At 43.0% G+C, this 16,339-nt stretch overlaps 1 protein-coding gene across 2 annotated transcripts; it reads left to right on the top strand.

Annotated features, from left to right (window-relative positions):
* Positions 1-28: 28 nt before the first annotated feature.
* Positions 29-10,564, top strand: LOC110501036 (E3 ubiquitin-protein ligase Hakai-like). 2 transcript variants are annotated; one of them, XM_021578535.3, is made up of 6 exons: positions 29-129; positions 7,172-7,339; positions 7,481-7,587; positions 7,680-7,763; positions 7,877-7,950; positions 9,250-10,564. In XM_021578535.3, exons 1-6 carry the CDS (start codon positions 114-116, stop codon positions 10,262-10,264), a joined length of 1,464 nt encoding a protein of 487 aa, XP_021434210.3. In that variant the 5' UTR covers positions 29-113; the 3' UTR covers positions 10,265-10,564. The 2 variants fall into 2 exon arrangements, with proteins under 2 accessions (XP_021434210.3, XP_036813279.1); XM_036957384.2 differs by lacking the exon at positions 29-129 and adding an exon at positions 5,959-6,533.
* The last annotated feature ends 5,775 nt before the right edge of the window (positions 10,565-16,339 follow it).

Below are 16,339 nucleotides of genomic sequence, written 5' to 3'. Positions count from 1 at the left end.
ATGTTGTCCCACAATTTTCTTCAATGGCTGTGCAAAATTGCTGGATATTGGCGGGAACTGGAACATGCTGTGCCTGTGGTACATGTCAATCTAGAGCATCCCAAACATGCTCAATGGGTGACATGTCTGGTGAGTATGCAGGCCATGGGACATTTTCAGTTTATGTACAAATCCTTGCAACATTTCTTTTTATTTTTTATCCTTTATTTAACTAAGCAAGTCAGTTAAGAACAAATTCTTATTTTTCAATGACAGCCCAGGAAAAGTGGGTTATTCAGGGGCAGAACAACATATTTTTACCTTGTCAGCTCAGGGATTCGTTCTTGCAACCTTTCGGTTACTAGTCCAACCACTATGCTACCTGCCGCCCCGTGCATTATCATGCTTATGCCTGCCCATACCATAACCCCACCGCCAGCATGGGGCACTCTGTTCACAATGTTGACATTAGCAAACCGCTCACCTACACGACGCAATGCACGTAGCCTGCGGTTGTGATGCCGGTTGGACATACTGCCAAATTCTCTAAAACTACGTTGGAGGTGGCTTATGGTAGATACATGAGCATTACATTCTCTGGCAACAGCTCTGGTGGACATTCCTGCAGTCAGCATACTGCATGCTTACTCAAAACTTGAGACATCTGTGGCATTGTGTTGTATGACAAAACTTCTTCTGTGACAAAAGCTTCTTGATATGCCACACCTGTCAGGTGGATGGGTTATCTTGGCAAAGGAGAAATGCTCACTAACCAGAATGTAAACATATTTTGGGACTAACAATTTACATGTTGCGTTTATATTTCTGTTCAGTGTATATTGAGTCATTTTAAAGTATTTACTCCCTAACAGTCTAGCTTGAATTTCTGTGATTATTAGCAAGCTGGACACAGTCGAGAAACTGTGTAAAAAGGTCCATTATCATTATCTCATTTACTCAAACCACTTGCTTTTAAACCACAAACTTTAAGGTGCATACTGCCACCTACTGTGCTGGAGTGTGTGGTCAATCACGGTTTACATTAGATCCACCTACCTAACTGTACTATTAAGAACATTTAAAAGAGCCCTGCTAACTTCTAACAGACCCTTCCCCAGCCCTTCCAAATTCGTCCAACCTCAATGACAAACCATGCATGCCAACCAAATTTAATGACGAGTTCAATGTCCTAGACACAACTGAGCAAACACCACCTCTTCCTTCATTATCTGACCTTTGAATCTTGGTCCGTCTAACATTTTTGGCGCAAGGACTTCAGAGAGAGACGAGGAATAAACTATAAAACTTTGCATCTGTTTCCTGTCAAAACTGTCGATTTATCAAACAATATAATTTCAATTATTACATTATGATTGGGATAAACAGTATATTTAAAAAATAATAATATTCACCAGGTCCTGGCTACATGCATGAGGAATTTTATGTCTGTCTACTAAAGTTTTCAATACATTGGGACCAGGTTGGGGCTTAAGTGGATTGTTGACAACAAGCTGCAAATTAATGTAAATAAATCACAAATATACAGTATATGACATTTCCTGTCTGCAACATTACTGTCTAGGATAGTGGACCTAATGGTCTTGGCCTGCTCCTCTGATAAGGCCCTTTTCCACTAGATTGGACTAGAGGTCTTCGATAATCCCATCAAAAGATAATCAAGTGATTTACCACTAATTACCAGTTGAATACAGAAATTACCATGCATCATCTGCACTGTGTATGGAATAACTTTTATTGTTCATGTATGCCTACAGATCTAATACAATGTTCAAACATACATTTTTCTGCACAAACACAATGCGTTACATTTGCAACTCAGTTATTATGTATGATAAAGATATTGACTTTAATTTGTTAGATTTGCATATTTTATTATATTTGTTAGATGCTGGGATGAATGCGGAAGATGGAATTTATGGCGCATGGCAAGATGAAGCGAGGCTGAAAGAAGAGCGTGAGGTTCAAACCCAAACCAACATCTGCGAAATACAAGCACAGTACTTTCTCCTTTGAGTCAAGTACAGAATAGATAATTACGTGCCTGAAACCCCTGAGCAGTCAACAGATAGTGAACTCTCAGAAATTGAACCTGACAGAAGTGAAGAGGAAGAACCTGCACCGACAGGTGATGTGAAGGCTTCCGAGCCTCACCCTAATGATCAGGAAAATGGCCGAGATGACTCTAGCCCAGTGGGAGTACAATTCTTGGAGAAAGTAGATCCATGCCTTTTGGCACAGTTTGCGGTATCAGGATGTGTGAAGAAGGAGTTGGTTCTTGTCAATTCAGTCAAAGTATCCAGAAGTGGACTTGAGTAGAGTTTTTTTGTGTGTCTGCTGCCCAGAGGGAGGGGGCGCTATGCGACTCGGGATGAGAGCTGTGTCCTGCTTTGCTCTCCGGAGTAGAGCACTGCTGAAAGGAGTGATAACTGGGGTAGCGTTGAGTGTTGAGGTGGATCGACTGATGCAGACCCGGTGGCAAGCACAAGCCTGAGGAGACCCTGCCTGTCCTTCTGAGTTTGTATGCATTCACACCCTTTGACTTTTTCCACATTTGTGTTACTGTACATCCGGAGAGCTTTTGTTTCAAACCCACTATGGTGTTTCAGGTGCCAAGTTTATGGTCATGTTGCAGCAGTATTTAGGAGGGAGATTCCGAGGTGTGAGAAGTGTGCAGGAGGGCATGGGAGAGTGTGTAGGTTTGGTGGAAAAGGTGGAATGCTTCAATTAGGGGGTGGCCATGTTGCTTGGGATCAGAAATGTCCTATGTAAGTGAGACAGGTTGATGTTTCCAGGGTGAGAGCACTGCAGCAGTAGAGATGTTTTTGGGTGTCAAAGATTTTAGTGCAGAAGAACTAAAGGGGGTTTTGAGAGACGGGGTTACAGCCAAAGTAGTGGGAAGGGATGGTGGGGTGTATTGGGGATAGTGGTATTTTTTAAATGTTTTATTTAACCTTTATTTAACTAGGCAAGTCAGTTAAGAACAAATTCTTATTTACAATGAAGGCCTACCCCGGCCAAACCCAGACGACGCTGGGCCAATTGTGCGCCGTCCTATGGGACTTCCAATCATGGCCGGATGTGATACAGTCTGGATTCAAACCAGGACTGTAGTGACAGCCTCTTGCACTGATATGCAGTGCCTTGGACGCTGAGCATTTCGGGAGACCAAAAAAGGATATATACAGTATCTGGTTAGATGATGGTGCATTTTCCTTTTTCCCCATATCCTCTTTTTTGTGAACAAATGTTTTAAAATTCAAAAAGGCACTCACACATCTGATCAATCTTTTTTGCAGGTGCATGGCAACAGTTGAACAAGATGAAGGAAAAAGGAAACCGCACACTGCTCTTGATAGAATCACTGATCTTAAATAAGCTTATGTATCGGCCTCACAGCCTCGTCAGAGCTTTTGTGATAAAAAAAAATAATAATAATTACACCCTTATGTAGACCTAGCCCCACCCACATCCGTTCCACGCATCGACAGGGGTTGGAGGCGAAGGAAAATCAAATAAGTGCAACCAAATATAACAATATGCATTTCATAAATATTCGAATAAAGTGTGTAAATAAGACGTATTAAACACGTCTGTAAAATCACAATGAGGACATAGCAAGTTCTCATTAATAATTTGGTACATCGTACGAAAAACAGAGTAATCTTAAATAGGGACATAATTCATGTTCAAATTCACAACATAACATACTTAGGCATTTCATCATTAAGTCCTTTAGGAAATAATGTCTGCAGGGTGAAAATCCCAAAACATTATATTTTACTCAGAGTATTATTATCACCTCCCCTGTCTGATATCTTAACTTTCCCTATGCCACAAAATCTAAAGGTAGAAATGTCATGCTTTAGGTCATTAAAATGTACTGCGACTGGATAATCCCTTTCGTTTCTCCTGATTGAACTTTTATGTTCACTAATTCTCGAGAGGTTTTACCGACAGAGATAGGCCCACATGGACAATAAATAATGTAAATAACATGGGTGGTGTAACACGTAATAATGTAATTTATTTGGAACCGTTTTCCTGTGTGTGGGTGGCAGAAATATTCACACTTCATCATATTGTTGCACTGTGCGCATCCTCTGCATTTATAGCTATAATTTCGAAGAGGGTGTAAAAGAGCCTGGCTGATTTTCTTTTGTGGCTGTCAGTTGGCATGAACCAATTTATCCCGTAAATTGCGACCTCTCCTATACACAATCAGTGGTAGATTTTTAAATTCAGCCGGCAAAACCGGGTCCGATGATAAAATATGCTAGTGTTTCTTGACCACATCTCCCACTTTTCGCGAGTTCAAAGTATATGTGGTTGTGAACATTACGGAATGTTCTTTAGCGGGTCTTTTTTTTAGCAGTTCAACTCCTGTTTTTCCTAATGCCAAATTAAGAGCTTCATCCACATATTGTGGCGAATAGCCTCTTCTTAGAAACCTAATGCGCATCTCCGCTTCTTTTTCTAGATAATCGTCTGTGGAGTGGCACATACCGCGCAGTCTGAAATACTGGCTTCTTGGAAGTCCTCTTTTTAAGCTCAGGATGGAAGCTGTCCCCCTGTAATATAGTATTTCCACCCGTTTCTTTTCTATACAGAGTTGTAAACAGGGTTCCATTTGATTTCTCAATCCACATATCGAGGTAATGAACACGTTGAGTGTCACATTCAATTGTGAATTTGAGATTGGGGTCAATGTCATTGAGTAGCGCCATAAAATCTGACGGCTCTTTTTCCGTTCCTTCCCATATGCAAAAAAATGTCAATATATCGATACCATTTCAGGACTTTATTCAAAAATGGATTTTTATTTTCATTATTAACAAAACGTTCTTCAAAAATACCCACATAGAAATTAGCATAGCTCGGAGCGAATGTGGAGCCCATTGATGTTCCATTCGTTTGGAGGGAGTATTCATCATCAAACCTGAAATAGTTATACGTCCAAACATATTCAGCCAGCTCTAGAGTAAAGTTTGTTGGTGGATATTCGTTAGTATCGGTCTCCCAAATAGTGTGCTAGTGATGCCAACCCCTCACCCACACGGGGAATGCTGGTATATAGACTCTCGACATCTAATTAGAACAAATGTGCAATGAACTTTCCGAACTGTGAAAAGCAGCAACACACAACAAAGCGTCTAGCCTCCCGGATGAAATGAAGAAAGGAGGAGCTGCATTGAACCAGAGTTTTTAAACCCAGAGATGCAACATCAGGTGACTTTGGTTTGAGAAGTCAATAGAAGTGAAAAATTATTCCTTAGTTGTCAATTTTCTTAAAATCTTAATTTGAGCCAATGTCTTTAGTAGCTAAAGATGTTATAACTACAACCTCAACAAAGTCAAAAACTGACACGTTTTCATTTTCGTCAAAAACGACTTAATATTGAAGGAGAGCCTTTGATTTGGCAGCATGCACATGCGCAGTTTGTTTCTGCACATGAGTTTGGCTGCATTCCAAACACGTAAAAGACGAGACGTTTTATGATGTCTGACGAGTTTACACTTGCAGGGCGATGGAGGAAGGAATTATTATTTATTTTTTTAAGGGGGGAGGAAGGAATTAGTTTTAAATGGACCGCCCTTGCCCGGAAATTCGTCACTCAAGGTTGTGTTTTCAGCCACTGGTCGCTTTTGGGTGCTTTATATGGCTACAGTCAATTATGATTGCATGTCTACTTATATTAACTATATAATTATTAATATACACCTACTGTATGATAGCTAGCAAATTAATTAGCTAACTAATGTTAGCCTGCCTAGTTACTACTGAAGAAGGAAAAAAATGTATTTCTACAATTTCCAAAAGCTAACCAAATAAAAACATTATTACTTTTACGAGATGTGTCTGTGCATTAGTAGCACAACTTCTAACTTATTGACTTACACTTGAATGTTGACTCCATATTGACATTGAAGTTTTGGAGGATGTACAATCATCGCGAATTGAATTATGGGGCGTTTCAGGCCCGAAGTGAACATAATTGAATAACTCGCAAACTCCATTAAAAACGAGAGCTGAGGAGTTTATGTTGCAAACTTCTCTTGCTTATCATTTGGACCGAAGACAAATATGGCCGCGGGGATTCCCCCAAGGGCACAAGGCGAGGGTGTGTCTTTAATGAGTTTGAAACGCGGCCTTTAGCTAGCCAATGTCGCAATGACATCGCCGACAAGCGTGCTCGGGGATTTCTATTAAAGAAGCCGTTTCTGCCTATCTTCATACTGTACTGTCTTTGGTTGAACTCTCGTTCTTTACACATCAGTGATGGTTTCCACTAGTTATTACCACACCACAAAGTAAAAATAGACTATATCGTAAAAATGAATGAAAACAGAAATGTGCTTTTTCGGGTTAGCAGTGTAGTTAGGTTTAAAATGAGATTTTAAGAAGGTCAATTGTAGAAATGGGCGGGGGTTAAGACTTTGTGGCTGTGGTAACGACCCCTCAGTGGTTGAACTCCACTCCTCCCCTTTTATTATACTTTCCCATACAGCATTGCGGTGAATTATGGACCAAAGTGGTAAGAGACTATTTACTCTCCAGTTTCAGCTGTATTTTAGTTTTATTTGTGTATCAGTAGATTTAACTTGATACACAGCGAAATAGATTTAATTTGTAATCTTATTCATGTTCAGTTATACTTTACAAGTATTATCAGTGGAGTGTTTAAAGTACAAAAATTGAGGCCTTGTAGCAACCTCTCGTTGCCAGCCCACTGCTAGCTAAATAGCTAATATATTGCTAACTTTAGTTTCCGCAGATCTGTGTTGCCACAGTAGTAGCTAGCTAGCTAGCTATACTTTTTAGAATAAAGTGACGGTTGTAGTTGATCTGCCAGTGCAAAGCTAATAACTTAAATTGTCAGGACAGTACTCTAACCACAAAATATTCAAAATAAATAATGCGATGTTTGTAGCTTAGATTAAGTGCTAGCTACGGTCTGCATTCTCCATCAATTTCTGCAACTCCAGACACTGTTAGCGTTGGCTAAAATGAAACATTAGCGCTTTACTGAACTATTTATCACGGTTTTGATCACCTATGGATTGTCAACTTATAGTGTAATTGCTAGTAGCAAGTATCATGTAAATGTTTGCTTGGTAGCAAATGACTGACTCAGGTCACTGACATTTTGAATGATCCATCGTTTTCCCACAGACAATGACCTGCAAGGCACGGACGGCTCGGGGAGTCTTGGGGGCCCTGATGTCCGCAGACGCATCCCCATCAAACTCATCTCCAAACCAACCATCAGGAGCAAACCTGCTCCCCGGACACAAAGACCCATGGGCAGGCAGCCCTCCAAACCCCAGGCTGGGGATGAAGGTTAGCCAGCCACAAGTGCTTTCTCATTTTCTCAGTTTTAATTCCCATGGGCTAGATTTGGGGTAGGAAAACCTGTTTCTATGTCATAGAAGCAAGCTTTCATATGGGAATACAGTAAGGCAACATATCTGTGTTTTCTAGAGAGTTTTAGCTTCAAGCAAGAGGAGAGGTTCGACAGTGGTACCAAGGCTGGGGATGTGTTTGCAAGTCAACGGAGGTTCCCCCAGCAAATGTTTTGGGACTTTAAGGTAGTGTTTCAAAATCTATTGTTGGGGGGGGGGGGGATGCATTCCACCTACATCATTACTGTGTCATAGACCTCTTGGTATTTTCCCCACAGTTGAATTTGATAGGTGAAAAGGATGACATTCCAGCACACTTTTGTGACAAGTGTGGTCTGCCCATAAGGATCTATGGACGCATGGTATGTCTCTTCGATCACGTTTTACATAGTGTGTTATGTGGCTCTTAAAAATGTTTTATAGTAAGAGGCTATGAGTGCAGCAGCTTATGTTATTACCTGTATTTACTCACCAGATTCCATGCAAGCATGTGTTCTGTTATGAGTGTGCTTTGCTCCACGAGAAGAAGGGAGACAAGATGTGCCCAGGGTAAGCTCTTGACTTTTATTTTTTTAACCAGTGGTTCTCAACTGGTTTTGCCTCTGGACCCAAATTGAACCAGGTTGTCTCAGTCGCAACCCAATATTCGCATTGTGAAACAAAAAATATCCCAAATTTTATTTCTTTTTTATTAAACTTTATTTAACCAGGTAGGCTAGTTGAGAACAAGTTCTCATTTGCAACTGCGACCTGGCCAAGATAAAGCATAGCAGTGTGAACAGACAACACAGAGTTACACATGGAGTAAACAATTAACAAGTCAATAACACAGTAGAAAAAAATTAGAGTCTATATATATATATGCAATCTGGAAAAATATCTTCAATGCTGTATTGATAGTAAAGGTAGAAATTATATGACAAGGGAAAGACATTCCCACATTTTTCATTGTCAATAATACATTTTCCCCCATATTCTTGATGAAGAATGTTAATAAGCTCACTGGTTTGAGACCCCAAAATCAACCAGCTCTGCCAATAGCGATGTAAAAAATACTTTGATTGAACAAAAATAGAAAAGAGAGTGTTTTTATTATAATTATATAATTTCTACACACTTTCTAACTGGTTGTAGTTGTTTAAGTTCTGACTGGAGTATTTATACATTTTTACTCAAGACAGCCGTGTCTAGTGGCGTTACTTTTGATACCGGAGCCCCGGGGCATCGAAATCGCTAAGCAGCTTGCTTCTAAACAGTGTGCCGAGGCTTGTATCCCTTTATCAGAAGCACGCGATCAATGACGTTCGGCGCTTCGTTTTGTCGAACAACCACCTGATTGGTTTCGGTAGAAGACAAAGCGTGAAGGCATGTGTGATGTCATGTATACCAATTTGCCTGTTCTAAATTATTTTGACCATTAGGTGCCACTAGTGTACACAGTGTTGATCAAAGCCTCCCGTAATGAACCTATTTTCTACACAATTGGCTGGAAATGTTTCCCCATTACTACCTGCGACCCATTCAAAATGTCCCACCAGTTGAGAATCGCTGCACTAGTGTATTCAACTGTCCATATGCAGGTCTCTTGAGTGGCGCAGCGGTCTAAGGCACTACAGACACTAGTTCGATTCCAGGCTGTATCACAACTGGCCGTGATTGGGAGTCCCATAGGGTAGCGCACAATTGGCCCAGCGTCGCCCGGGTTAGGTTTTGGCCAGGGTAGGCCGTCATTGTAAAAAATAATTTGTTCATAACTGACTTGCCTGGTTAAATAAATAAAACACAAATATACTATCTGTATGTGTGGTTGCTGTCTGCACTTACTAACTAAACCTTTGTGTTGTTTAGTATGCAGCTCTTCAGCTGCACAGACCCGGTCCAGCGCATCGAACAGTGTCTGCGTGGCTCCCTCTACATGTGCAGCATCGTGCAAGGCTGCAAGCGCACCTACCTTTCCCAGCGTGACCTGCAAGCCCACATCAACCACCGCCACATGAGGGCAGCCAAGGCCTTGGCAAGCCGCCAGGACGCCCTGCACCTTCCCCCATCCACAGAGGTGCCTGACCGCTTCCGTGTGCCCCCCCCTCACCTGCCCAAGACTCAAGGGCACCTCCCGCCCTCCCTCCAACACGGGGGTCATGACCCCTACAGTCAGCCACCACAGGCTTCCCATGATGCACCTCCTCTTTCCCAGGAGACCTTTCGCATCGCCACGGTAACTACACGCGCACGCAGCAACCTCATCACCGTGCCAATCCAGGATGACTCCGGTTCTTCCTCCACCTCTTCCTCCCGTGACCCTCTCCCTCCTGGCCCGGGCCCTGCTCCACCCCCACACCACCACCCTGACTACCCTGGTCAGCCTGTAGTGTCCCACCCCCACCACATGATGGCGCCACCGCAGCAGCACTATGGCCCTCCGCCTCCTCCCCCTCCACCCATCAACCACCCCATGCAGCACCCGCCCCAGGGCTCTGGGACACCCCACATGGTGTACAACCAGGCCGGCCCTCCCCCGCCCATGTCCAACGCACCTCCTCCCATTACACCCCCGCCAGGACACATCATGGGTCAGATGCCCCCCTACATGAACCACCCTCCTCCAGGCCCCCCACCTCAACACGGTGGTCCTCCAGTCAACGCTCCCCCTCCCCACCACTACAACCCTAACTCCATGCAGCAGTTCCCTGAGGACCAGGGCACACTCAGTCCCCCTTTTAACCAGCAAGGGGGTCTGAGCCCTGGGATGTGGCCTGCCCCTAGAGGGCCTCCTCCTCCAAGGATGCAGGGCCCCCCACCTCAGGGCCAGATGCCTGGACCCCATCACCCCGATCAGTCCCGCTACCGCCCTTATTATCAGTAAACTCTCAACTCCCCACGAAGTCGGGGGCATTGTTTGACTTGTCCCTATTCCTCTTCACTGGTTTGAATAATGTGAACATGAGTCTCTGGGTTCTGTATGACTGGCATTTCTATGGAAACACTTAAGAGACTAGTCTATGGTGAATGTATGTATGTAGCTGTTCACTTTTATTGATATGAACCTTTTGGACTGTCAAATGAGCAATGATACATTTGAATCGCTCCTGTATTGGTCTCTAATGGACATTGTATCTGGAACATTTTTGGTTTGATGACGTCTCAATAAATATTTTCTAACCAAGTTAAATCTCATTATTTTTCAATATTATTAGTTATGGAAACGGTTTCATCCATATCAATAGGGGGCGGTGTATAATCTAACATTTGACATTGTTTGTGTAGGGAGCCCTGTGTTTTGGTTAATCTCATGACCTGGATTTTAAACTTTATTTAAAGCTTTTTCATCAAACTTCCCCATTTTTTTTTAATGTCAGATGGTCCAGCACTATCCTTCAGACAATGCTTCATTTTTTTCTTCTAATTCTCATTTCTGGAAAAGGCTTAAAATAAAAGTTAAAATCCAGGTCATGTGACATGATTGACCAAAACATGGCCCTAGTTATGTAGCTGCTGGGAGAAAATGAATACATTTTTGAGGGGTGGCACTGTAATTATGACAAAACACCAAGATTACTTTATTAACCATTTCACATTTATGCCTTAACTGTGTTGCAGTGTGCTATTTGATGTCACCCTCCTTAGCAAATACTTCAGGGGATTATTTTGCTATATAAAATTATATCAACCTACTAGTAGTGTTTTGCTGTTGACTATTTGCTTTGTTGATTCCAAGGATTAGTGAGGCTATTTGAAAATAAGTAACTTTATTGTATGTTCATAAAAAAATGGCTTTGCCACACAAAAGTATACACTGAGTGTACAAAACATTAGGAACACCTTCCTAATATTGAGTTGCACCCCCCCTTTGCCCTCAGAACAGCCTCAATTTCTCGGGGCGTGGACTCTACAAGGTGTCAAGCATTCCACAGCGATGCTGGCTCATGTTGACTCCAATACTTGCCACTGATTGGTCTTCACATTATTAATAAACAAACATCTGGAATCAGCCTATAAGAGGGTGGCTTTGTTGGTAGAGCATGGTGCTTGTAACACCAGGGTTGGGGGTTTGATTCCCATGGGGGATTAGTATGAAAATGTATGCACTCGCTACTGTAAGTCACTCTGGATAAGAGTGTCTGCTATATGACAAAAAGTAACAGGTTTTGGGTTTCAAATCGACCATTACAGCATACTTGATTGCTGGGAACCTTATTATTGCTAAAATAATGTGTTCTTTGTCAGATCTTCCCTCCCGAAGTTCCATGACTCCCGGTTCGCAGGAGAGTAGACCTGTTATCAAGCTCATCCCCAGCCGGAGGATAGAACTCCCAATTAATGTTGGACACCTGAGGATGACTTCAATAAAAATTTAATAATTAGGGGGTGCTCATATAGTCCTGTTTCACTGTATGTACAAGTGGGTAACCTGCACAGGTGTGAAATTGTTTTTTTTTGCATATTACACTCCCACTGAGAGTGGGACCACAGCCAGGGGATCAGCCATTATTGACAGCGAGAAATGAATTTTACTTTGTCAGCTCGGGGATTCAATCCTACAACCTTTCAGTTACTGGCCCAACGCTCCTTACCTGAAGTTTATTGTATCGTTTTGTACTTTTCCACTGAGAAATCCAGCAGAGTTACAGTTGAAGTCGGAAGTTTACATACCCCTTAGCCAAATACATTTAAACTCAGTTTTTCACAATTCCTGACATTTAGTCCTAGTAAAAATTCCCGGTCTTAGGTTAGTTAGGATCACCACTTTATTTTAAGAATGTGAAATGTCAGAATAATAGTAGAGAGAATGGTTTATTTCAGATGTGATTTCTTTCATCACATTCCCAGTGGGTCAGAAGTTTACATACACTCAATTAGTATTTGGTAGCATTGCCTTTAAATTGTTTAACTTGGGTCAAACGTTTCAGGTAGCCTTCTACAAGCTTCCCACAATAAGTTGTAACTGAGTCAGGTTTGTAGGCCTTCTTTTTATGTATATATATATACACTGCTCAAAAAAATAAAGGGAACACATAAACAACACAATGTAACTCCAAGTCAATCACACTTCTGTGAAATCACTGTCCACTTAGGAAGCAACACTGATTGACAATAAATGTCACATGCTGTTGTGCAGGTGGAAATTATAGGCAATTAGCAAGACACCCCCAATAAAGGAGTGGTTATGCAGGTGGTAACCACAGACCACTTCTCAGTTCCTATTCTTCCTGGCTGATGTTTTGGTCACTTTTGAATGCTGGCGGTGCTTTCACTCTAGTGGTAGCATGAGACGGAGTCTACAACCCACACAAGTGGCTCAGGTAGTGCAGCTCATCCAGGATGGCACATCAATGCGAGATGTGGCAAGAAGGTTTGCTGTGTCTGTCAGCGTAGTGTCCAGAGCATGGAGGCGCTACCAGGAGACAGGCCAGTACATCAGGAGACGTGGAGGAGGCCGTAGGAGGGCAACAACCCAGCAGCAGGACCGCTACCTCCGCCTTTGTGGAAGGAGGAGCAGGAGGAACACTGCCAGAGCCCTGCAAAATGACCTCCAGCAGGCCACAAATGTGCATGTGTCTGCTCAAACGGTCAGAAACAGACTCCATGAGGGTGGTATGAGGGCCCGACGTCCACAGGTGGGGGTTGTGCTACAGCCCAACACCGCGCAGGACGTTTGGCATTTGCCAGAGAACACAAAGATTGGCAAATCAAATTCGCCACTGGCGCCCTGTGCTCTTCACAGATGAAAGCAGGTTCACACTGAGCACGTGACAGACGTGACAGAGTCTGGAGACGCCGTGGAGAACGTTCTGCTGCCTGCAACATCCTCCAGCATGACCGGTTTGGCGGTGGGTCAGTCATGGTGTGGGGTGGCATTTCTTTGGGGGGCCGCACAGCTGCATGTGCTCGCCAGAGGTAGCCTGACTGCCATTAGGTACCGAGATGAGATCCTCAGACACCTTGTGAGACCATATACTAGTGCGGTTGGCCCTGGGTTCCTCCTAATGCAAGACAATGCTAGACCTCATGTGGCTGGAGTGTGTCAGCAGTTCCTGCAAGAGGAAGGCATTGATGTTATGGACTGGCCCGCCCGTTCCCCAGACCTGAATCCAATTGAGCACATCTGGGACATCATGTCTCGCTCCATCCACCAACGCCACGTTGCACCACAGACTGTCCAGGAGATGGCGGATGCTTTAGTCCAGGTCTGGGAGATCCCTCAGGAGACCATCCGCCACCTCATCAGGAGCATGCCCAGGCATTGTAGGGAGGTCATACAGGCACGTGGAGGCCACACACACTACTGAGCCTCATTTTGACTTGTTTTAAGGACATTACATCAAAGTTGGATCACCATATACTAGTGCGGTTGGCCCTGGGTTCCTCCTAATGCAAGACAATGCTAGACCTCATGTGGCTGGAGTGTGTCAGCAGTTCCTGCAAGAGGAAGGCATTGATGCTATGGACTGGCCCGCCCGTTCCCCAGACCTGAATCCAATTGAGCACATCTGGGACATCATGTCTCGCTCTGCTTTAGTCCAGGTCTGGGAGGAGATCCCTCAGGAGACCATCTGCCACCTCATCAAGAGCATGCCCAGGCATTGTAGGGAGGTCATACAGGCACGTGGAGGCCACACACACTACTGAGCCTCATTTTGACTTGTTTTAAGGACATTACATCAAAGTTGGATCAGCCTGTAGTGTGGTTTTCCACTTTCATTTTGAGTGTGACTCCAAATCCAGACCTCCATGGGTTGATAAATTTGATTTCCATTGATAATTTTTGTGTGATTTTGTTGTCAGCACATTCAACTATGTAAAGAAAAAAGTATTTAATAAGAATATTTCATTCATTCAGATCTAGGATGTGTTATTTTAGTGTTCCCTTTATTTTTTTGAGCAGTATATATATATATATATATATATATATATATATATATTACCCCTTTTTTCTCCCCAATTTCATGGTATCCAATTGGTAGTAGTTAAAGTCTTGTCTCGTCACTGCAACTCCCGTACGGACTCAGGAGAGGCGAAGGTAGAGAGCCATGCGTCCTCCGAAACACAACCCAACCTAGCCACACTGTTTCTTGACACAATGCACATCCAACCCGGAAGCCAGCCGCACCAATGTGTCGGAGGAGCTGGCCAAACAGTTCTATTTTTGTTTCATCAGAACAGAGGACATTTCTCCAAAAAGTATGATCTTTGTCCTCATGTGCAGTTGCAAACTGTAGTCTGGCTTTTTTTATGGCGGTTTAGGAGCAGTGGCTTCTTCCTTGCTGAGCGGCCTTTCAGGTTATGTCGATATAGGACTCGTATTACTATGGATATAAATACTTTTGTACATGTTTCCTCCAGCATCTTCACAAGGTCCTTTGCTGTTGTTCTGGGATTGATTTGCACTTTTCGCACCAAAGTACGTTCATCTCTAGGAGACAGAACGGGTCTCCTTCCTGAGCGATATGATGGCTGCGTGGTCCCATGGTGTTTATACTTGCATACTATTGTTTGTACAGATGAACGTGGTACCTTCAGGCTTTTGGAAATTGCTCCCAAGGATGAACCAGACTTGTGGAGGTCTTGATTTTCCCATGATGTCAATCAAAGAGGCACTGAGTTTGAAGGTAGGCCTTGAAATACATCCACAGGTACACCTCTAATTGACTCAAATGATGCCAATTAGCCTATCATAAGCTTCTAAAGCCATGACATGATTTTCTGGAATTTTCCAAGCTGTTTAAAGGCACAGTCAACTTTGTGCATGTAAACTTCTGACCTACTGTGTCACGTTCTGACCTTAGTTATTTTGTTATGTCTTTGTTTTAGTATGGTCAGGGCGTGAGTTGGGTGGGTTGTCTAGGTTCCTTTTTCTATGTGTTTGGCCTGGTATGGTTCTCAATCAGAGGCAGGTGTCATTAGTTGTCTCTGATTGAGAATCATACTTAGGTAGCCTTTTTCCCACCTGTGTGGTGTGGGTGATTGTTTTCTGTCTTTGTGTATGTCACCAGACAGGACTGTTTCATTTCGTGTCATTCTCTTTGTTATTTTTGTTTTAGTGTTCTGTGTTTAATAAAATCATCATGAACACGTACCACGCTGCGCATTGGTCCTCCGATCCTTCCTACTACTCCTCCTCAGAAGAGGAGGAAGACGAGCGTTACACACTGGAATTGTGATACAGTGAATTATACAGTGGGGCAAAAAAGTATTTAGTCAGCCACCAATTGTGCTACAGGAAATGGATGATTTGAAGTGTGTGTTCCTAAAGTCACTGGCATATCAAGCCAGTGTTTCATCTTATAGGATATGATAAACTTTATTATCCCTGTGAGGGGAAATTTGTCTTGAAAATTAAAGTCATACACTTAGTTTACAAAACATTAGGAACACCTTTTGCCCTCAGAACAGCCTCAATTATTTGGGGCATGTTTGACTAGGTATCCCCCTTTCCCTTTCTACAAGGTGTCGAAAGCATTCCACAGGGATGCTCCAATGTTTCCCACAGTTGTGTCAAGTTGGCTGGATGTTCTTTGGATGGTGGACCATTCTTGATACACACGGGAAACTGTTGAGTGTGAAATGTTTTTGCAGTTCTTGACACACAAACAGGTACGCCTGGCACATACTACCATACCCCGTTCAAAGGCACTTAAATATTTTGTCTTGCCCATTCACCCTCTGGATGGCACACATACAGTACACAATCCATGTCTCAATTGTCTCAAAAGGCTTAAAAATCATTTTCAACCTGTGTCCTCCCCAATCATCGACACTGATTGAAGTGGATTTAACAGGTGACATCAATAGTTTTCACCTAGATTCACCTGGTCATTCTATGTCATGGAACACTCAGTGTATCCAATCATCAACAGAGATCAGGATGATGATTCCTTCATAGTCTGTGCCAAGTTTATACTGTACCTCTAGTTCTTCTTCTTACTAACAATGGCTTCTT

Source organism: Oncorhynchus mykiss, chromosome 21 (assembly GCF_057628025.1).
Source record: "Oncorhynchus mykiss isolate SJ-2025 chromosome 21, ASM5762802v1, whole genome shotgun sequence".
Classification (NCBI taxonomy): Eukaryota; Metazoa; Chordata; class Actinopteri; order Salmoniformes; family Salmonidae; genus Oncorhynchus; species Oncorhynchus mykiss.
The sequence above is the reverse complement of the archived record's forward strand: the minus strand, read 5'-3'. Positions and strand labels throughout refer to the sequence as shown.